This window comes from Enoplosus armatus, chromosome 20 (assembly GCF_043641665.1).
Source record: "Enoplosus armatus isolate fEnoArm2 chromosome 20, fEnoArm2.hap1, whole genome shotgun sequence".
In the NCBI taxonomy this organism is placed as follows: domain Eukaryota; kingdom Metazoa; phylum Chordata; class Actinopteri; order Centrarchiformes; family Enoplosidae; genus Enoplosus; species Enoplosus armatus.
Genome location: NC_092199.1, coordinates 11,318,287 through 11,325,874, shown reverse-complemented (window position 1 = coordinate 11,325,874; position 7,588 = coordinate 11,318,287). Strand labels below are relative to the sequence as shown.

General features: G+C 41.1%; 1 protein-coding gene across 1 annotated transcript; it reads left to right on the top strand.

Moving 5' to 3' along the window:
* Positions 1-7,467, top strand: LOC139303565 (testicular acid phosphatase homolog). The gene is made up of 11 exons (XM_070927416.1): positions 1-90; positions 1,273-1,368; positions 2,187-2,273; positions 3,411-3,566; positions 3,833-3,931; positions 5,369-5,464; positions 5,936-6,068; positions 6,360-6,442; positions 6,548-6,654; positions 6,937-7,118; positions 7,358-7,467. Exons 1-11 carry the CDS (start codon positions 1-3, stop codon positions 7,465-7,467), a joined length of 1,239 nt encoding a protein of 412 aa, XP_070783517.1.
* The last annotated feature ends 121 nt before the right edge of the window (positions 7,468-7,588 follow it).

Below are 7,588 nucleotides of genomic sequence, written 5' to 3'. Positions count from 1 at the left end.
ATGAGGAAGTTCCAGAAAAGTTTAGCCTGTTTATTCCTTCTCTGTTGCATCTGCTCGACGGAGTGTCGGGTGCTGAAGTTTGTCGTGGCTGTAAGTCTACACAGCTTCTTCTCTTTTTTTTTTACCATTTGAACATAGTATTGCGGTTTCACATTAAGCTGTTTTACAACAGTGTAATCACATGCAACACAACATTACTGTCAAGGTTTATTTGTTGAATGCTAGATTTTGAGCATGATCTGGAGGCCACTTTAGATCACATAAGAGTGACATTACTGTACATGGTTGCTGCTTACACTGTATTTTTGTGCTCAGTGAGCATTATTATATTTACACATTTATGTCACAAAGGATTACTTTGAGCCTGAACTCTAACAGAGTCAAGCATATCTCTCCCAGACACTACTGCTTTGTTCATAAACCTCTTTGCATATCTTTCTTTCACACCACACTTCAATGATAGAATGAAAGAGACATTTGAAGGATTTAAGTGAAAATCACAAATGTTTTTCCTGTGACGTGATAATGTTTTGTGAGTCTCTTGTAGGTACTGTGACTTTATATATTACACTAGTGTGTTTGTCACTTACAAATGGCTTTCAGTACATAATAATATGTCTGTTGTCTGTTCCTGCAGACAGTACCATTTTAGCTGAAGTAAGGGTTAGATTTAGATTTACAACATGCTATCTAGTAGTTGAATTTTACTGTTAAGCGTTTCATCTGTGTCTTTGTTATTGGTGTGATTTAGATTAATTACATTTTGGATTGGATATGTATAATCATTTGTCAATACTTTGTTTTTTAAATGTGTTTCAATTAAACTGTTTTGTTCTGTTTTAGTTGAGTCAAGTTTAGTTAGATTTAGTTCAGTTCGTGTAAGGTGTTTTGCATCAAAAAAGAGAGTATTGTAAGATAGGAATTATCTCTAAAAGCAAACCATGACTTTGTTGACTTGACTTTGTGGTTTGCTTTTTTTGAGGTTTTAGGAGTGACTCAGATGTGTCCATAATCCAATTTAATCAACCTGTGTGTCATGTCACTTCCCAGAGAGTTAGTCCTCAGGTTAATAATACTAGCATTCATGCCTTGACAGCATCATAAAAATGACTCTTTTGTGTCTCAAATCCGGACTGAACTGTCCGTGATCACAGGTTTCTATTTCTGACTTCTGTCTCAAGGTGGATTTTTGCCCTCAAGTATACAGTATAATGGCTGCCACAGCAGCATGGCGTCTGAATCCATGTGATGTAATCTGTTATGACTTTTAAGGTGTACCGACATGGCGACCGATCACCTATTGAGTCGTATCCCAGGGATCCTCATGGGGAGGAAGTGTGGGCTCAGGGCTTCGGACAGCTGACTGAGGTACTGGGTGTGAATCTGTGTGGGTGTGTCATCATTATTATTTTGTCAAGCAGGACTTGGCAAACAAAACAACCAAAAATGAAGAGCTTTTGGTATAAAATCCATCTATCTCTCCATTTTCCTGTACCTACTTATCCTGCACAGCCTCGAGGGGGGCTGGAGTATGGTGGCCCTGAGTTGCAAAACACAACATTGGACAAAACAGTATAACACAATAAACACATCTTCATTTAAAACCAAACTGTTTTGTTGTCGTGTTTTGTAAAATGTTGTATTTTGTCTAGTGTTGTTGTGTTTTGCAGCTCAGGGCCACCATACTGGAGCCGATCCCACCATGACCTGGGGTGACACACTGAATTCACTAGCACATAGTCTAAAAAATTTAAAATGAAAACAAAACTTTATATAATATTTGGCAAGATATTCACTTACAGACGGGGATTTACAGAGTAAGTACAATGAAGGAAGGTAAGCTCCTTTTGTATCTCTATATAGGCCTGGGGGCAGTTTCTTTAGATGTGGTGTCAAAAATTACAGTATATTTCACTTATGACCTGTGCAACATAAAAGTCTTGAGATGGAAGAAAAGCTTATTGCGGACTTTTAATTAAATTTCCGCTGTGATGTTGTTCTGCTCCCAGGCAATTAGCCTCTTTACAGTGAATAAACGTATTATTTTCTGGCTTGAGGAGGCCCTGTAGAAGGGGCGAAATTTGTTATTTTATGTAAATAAGTTGAATTTGACCTTAAATCTGCCAAATTTTCAGCAAAAGGTCAGATTCCACAAAAATGAACAGTGCTGACAATTTTCCTTTCAGCTGGGCATGAAACAACAGTTTGAGCTGGGCAGGTTTCTCAGGCGGCGTTACTGGAACTTTCTCAGCGAAGACTATAACAACAAAGAGGTAGGTGTATATACACGTATGTATGTGTGTGTGTGTGTGTGTGTGTGTGTGTGTGTGTGTGTGTGTGAACTTATGTTTTTTTTCCTGGCTTTGGTTAGCTGATGCCCCCCCTGATGAGCCCTTGTGCTCCTGTGTCACCTGATGCTGTTGCCACGCGTGCCCTCGCACCCACATGTCAAAAGTCAAGTTCATGTGTGGCCAGCCACCATCTGTAATGGCTGTAACAACACACACACATACAAGTTAATGAGCATGACTCAAATCGGTGATATCACTGCCATTGCCTTGTAATATGCTGCAACATGTGAGGTAATGTTGCCCCTGGGCTCCATGTACAGTACAGTTGGCAGCATGCGTGTTGGTTCAGTGTGCCCCCAGGCAGCATGCTCGGCATACCGTCATTATGAAGATATGATTTCCTTTTCCTGCCTCTGTTTTCTTTACACTCACTGTCTTCCTTTTTTTCTCTGGTTCTCTCTTTCCTCCCCCTCTCCATCCTTGCGTTCAGTCCTCTCCTCCCTCTCTTAAATAACATGCAATTACCACAAAAATAACAACTCTTCTCAGTACCTGTCATTGGCGATTTGTCGCCCAAGTCTCAGTCAACCACCTTTCCCTGCGCTGCCATGTCTGTTTTAATTTACAAAAGGGGGGGAGGAAAAAAAGAAGCATTCTCGGCATCACAGGAACATCCAACCTTATCAGCGTGATTTACTGTGTGCAAAAACCTGACACAGGGTGACGGAGAGATATAGACGAGCGAAGGCTGATGTCAGAAGAGATCACAGTAAGAAGGATCTGCCCCCCCCCCTCTCTCATCCATTTGGATCTCTTCTGACTGCCCTCCTCTTCATGTTAAGGGAATACCTCAGTTGACTTGGGATAAATACAGCTCACTCATGATACATTGCTGCCTTGCTGGGTGCATTTATTCTGCATCTTTATTAGATAAAAATAGAAAAAGAAACAGTGCAAATGCAAATGTAATCTTTTTGAGTTTCCGAGTGCATCTCCACTTTCTATAAAAAGCTAACTAAACTTGCGTGGAAGAACACAGCAGACAGTGGTATCTGTGACAGGCCTAGCACCAACATATGCATGTACTTTAATACCATGTTCTCTCCATGTCTCCAACAGTTATATGTGCGGAGCACTGACTACGACCGCACTCTGATGAGTTCCCAGGCCTGCCTTGCTGGGATGTTCCCCCCAACCAGACGCCCGCCTCCCATCATGCCCCAGTTGCTGTGGCGGCCTATTCCAGTGCACACCATCCCCAGGGCCCAGGACAAGGTGGGCTGCAGAGCCACATAAATATTTCCTTTCACGCAGCAGGCATACACAACTGAATAGGGACTTGTACACGTTAATTTGAGTCTGCCTCTGCAGCTCCATGTTACTGTCTGTGTTCACCTCAGCTGTGAACCTGGCATGCTGTATCTCCCTACTGTTTTAAAGTGTGAAATGAACATATAATTGTGCCCAGAAGACTTGCTGTACCTGCAGTAAATGTGAATTATTTCCACTGATGTTGTGCTGTTGTTTTTCGATTTCTCAAGCTGCTGAAGTCTCCAGGCAAAGACTGTCCAAGATTCAGAGCGCTGATGACGGAGACCTTTGAGAGTGAGCCCTACCAGAGGTTCCTCAGGGCTCACCAGGTAAGACACACCACAGAAGAAGACAGCACTCTGAATACACTGTACTGTAACTCATCCTCAGCATCTGTTCAATGACGTGAACGTTCTACTCACAGCTCAGTTTGTGTTAAACATCATTTTTCCATGAGTCATGTGCCTGCTAACCACTAAAAACTTGTTTGCAACTTGTTTTTTTATCATCAGAATTATATAATCAAAATTGCAGTGAATAATACTTTTCCTCGCCTCAGCTGCCTCTTTTCTGCTTATCCATGCCTTGATTTGTAAATTAACAAACACTGTGAAATGCACATTTCGGTAAAACAGTGAGATATATACTTCACAGTTGCTGGTGCCAATGTTATCAGCACCTCCAGTGGACGTGTTAGTTATGCTGTAGACATCATGTCCTCTCAGTGATTTTCTCAGGCACGGTGACTCCGATGCCTAGAAAAAGCTGCACAGTGCAATTTCTCTCACATTCTCAGAGACGCTAATTAACGGTTGGATTGAATTAGATTAAGAATTACAATGAAAATGTTTTAATTAAACGGAGTCCCATGTGCAGCCTATTACTGTAAGGTGGTGTTTGAGATCCTGCATTGAATGTTAACACCCTCTGCTGGAGGCACAGTACCTGCAAGTTGGATACAAGAAGCAAAATGGTGCCATTTTTCACTTTGTTGTCTGACCGAAGGTTAAATTTACAACAACCACTGAATCAATAAACAATACTAATCCATAAAATTAACCAACTAATGTCTGCAATTTTGAGTTCTTAACACTGAAACTAAACAAACCACCAAAGGAAAGTTATTCATAAACGTGGTAATTTAAGTCTTAATTTTCTTTGAACATTATCACTGAGAATGATCAGATGAATGCTGTGATGGAGAGCAACTAATAAGTACTGTGCTTAGTACAATTTTGAGGTACATATATTTTACATGAGAATATAAATTTGCACTTTTAGTCCACTATATTTATTTGACAGATGGAGAAGCAGCAGATAAAGATTTTACATAAAAAATCATATGATGAGTTTATAAAATGGATTTCATTTAAGTGATTTAAAGACGTAGCCAACATTTTTCAAAGAGGCAAAAATCTAAGTCCAAAATATGAATACAAATTGAACATTTTCTTCTTCACTTCCCTATTAATCATCTCACGACCCCCCAGATTTAAAGACAGTTTAGTCAAGTGATTCCCCAACCCCCAGTTTGGGAATCACTGGACTAAACTACCTATTGGTGCATTGGTATTAAAATCTAATAAAATAAATAATAATACTGATGATAATAATAATAATAATAATAATAATAATAATACAGGACATTTTCTATTTAGGTGATAATACTTCTGTACTTTTACTTAAGTAGGATTTTGAATGCAGAACTTTTACTTGTCACGGAGTATTTTTGGATGATATTATTGATATTACTCTTTTCTTTACAGTACTTTGTGGAGGGACTTTCCAACCACACTGGATACCCCATTTCCAAACTGGTTGGCAAAAAAATATGGAGGGTCTACGACACCCTTACCTGTCAGGTATACTTGATATTTCACTGCAAGTGCATAGACACACACATAAACACAATGGCGCTTATATACTACCTGTATTCTGCAGTTTACAAATGCTTCAATTACTGATACAAACACCAGCTGCAGAGCAGTGAGAGTCAAACAGGAAGAGGGAAAAGAGAAGGAATCTGCAGAGAGATGGGGAGGGGTCTGGAGCATGGGGGAAATCATTCTTATACATACAGTAAGACATGAATAGGACAACATATTGAAATGATAATTAAAGCATTATGAGATGGGTGGATTCTGGGCCAGGTTGAATATGCTCATTCACACTTGCAAAATGAGCATCTGTTATCTTCAGACCGGCGCTATAAATAGCCGGGATAATAGAGACGATGAAATACAGCCATTTAAACCCCTTTTGTTGCGATTCATGTGTTGTGTAATGTGATTATTAGTGTGATGCAGGGTAATGAATGTTATTTGCTGGTGCAGAGGATCCATAACTTGACTCTCCCACGCTGGGCCACCCAAGATGTTCTGGAAACCCTGAAGAGAGTGGCATCATTTGAGGTCATGTACAGCATCCTCAGTCACAGGCGGAAAGAGAAGGCCAGGCTCTCGGGAGGTGATGATTCACATTAGAGGCAATTAATTTAAAACACTGTTCTGAGAAAAAGAAATGTTATTAGAGTAAAAAAGCTCAGTGTATCTAATGTTGTGACTGCTGGCAGAGGCTTTGTTTATGCCTCAGACAGTGTAAAGTGCTGGGTCGGGTTTCCCAAAAGCATATTAGCACATATGAGCTAATGGGACAAAGACGATTATGGCGCTAAGACAAGATGCTCAATGAGGTCAAAAGGATTGTGTTGGTGTCTGGGAAAATTTCATTTGCACTGTTGATGTGTTAATTTACCAGGGGTCTTATTGAATGCCATCCTGAGGAATTTCTCCAGGGCCGTCGAGCAAGGGAGCACTCTCAAATTCATTATGTACTCCGCTGTAAGTTCAACGTTTGGGCTCATTTATAATCTATGATGCACACTGCTCTTTCACGTGCTGCATCTCCTTGTATGTAACTGCTGTGATGCTTGTTTGTCATTTCAGCATGACTCCACACTCATCACCCTCCAGGCGGCTCTGGACGTTTACAACGGCGTTCTTCCTCCTTACGCTGCCTGTCAACTCTTTGAGTTCTACCAGGAGTATGATGGGTAATGACGTCCTGCCAACGTCGCTTCGTGCACTCTTCTCTTTGCTTGTTTAATTATCTAGGTCAAATGGCCAAAACACACCACATTTTGAGTAATTGCATACTACGGTTTAGCCTGCACCAAACCATTCATGTACATTTCTGTTTTCCTTTTCAATTCAATGGAAATCTGGCAGCCATCCAGGACTGCAGTGGCCAAATTAGCCCATGATACAAAACCATTTACATAACACTTACCACAACTGTGTGTCATCTCATTCTGTTAATACTAATAAATCCCCAGTTCCTATTCTCTGGAGCTGTATTACCGCAATGACTCCTGGCGCGACCCCTACCCAAACAATGTGCCAGGATGCAACGGGCTGAACCCGTGCCCTTTGCCCATCTTCACTGAGCTGGTGCGGGACGTGGTGGCAGAGGACTGGGAGGTTGAGTGCGGGTTTAGGACAAGATGGTCAAGCACAGGTGAAGAAGTAGATTATTTATGCTCTCATGCTTGCACTGACTTCCATTCGCTTCTATTTCAACACATATTTTGGCATAATTGCGGTTTCACTGCAATATGTTTGTTCCTGTATTCACATCGGGGACCAGTGTGGGGATTTTCAGCACAGACTGTCTGATTTAAAAATATCAAGGCTTTTGGAAATAATCCAAATGTTCCACTTTCACGTGTACCTAAACAGGATTGTTGCCTCCCACAGGTGTCATAACAGCTCTTGCAGTGGCTGTGGGTCTCCTGGCAGTGGCGCTGTTGTTCAGCATAGGAGTGGCAATCCACAGGAATAGAACCCACTACTCCAGGGAGGTGTAGCGCCGACGACTGTCACACATGTGCCAAAATACAGAGAGGTGCTTCCAAGCCGCGGAAACAGCTCTAATAATAATGTACCATGTATTTCAATATTTTAGATCCTGATTGTGTGTGTGTGAGG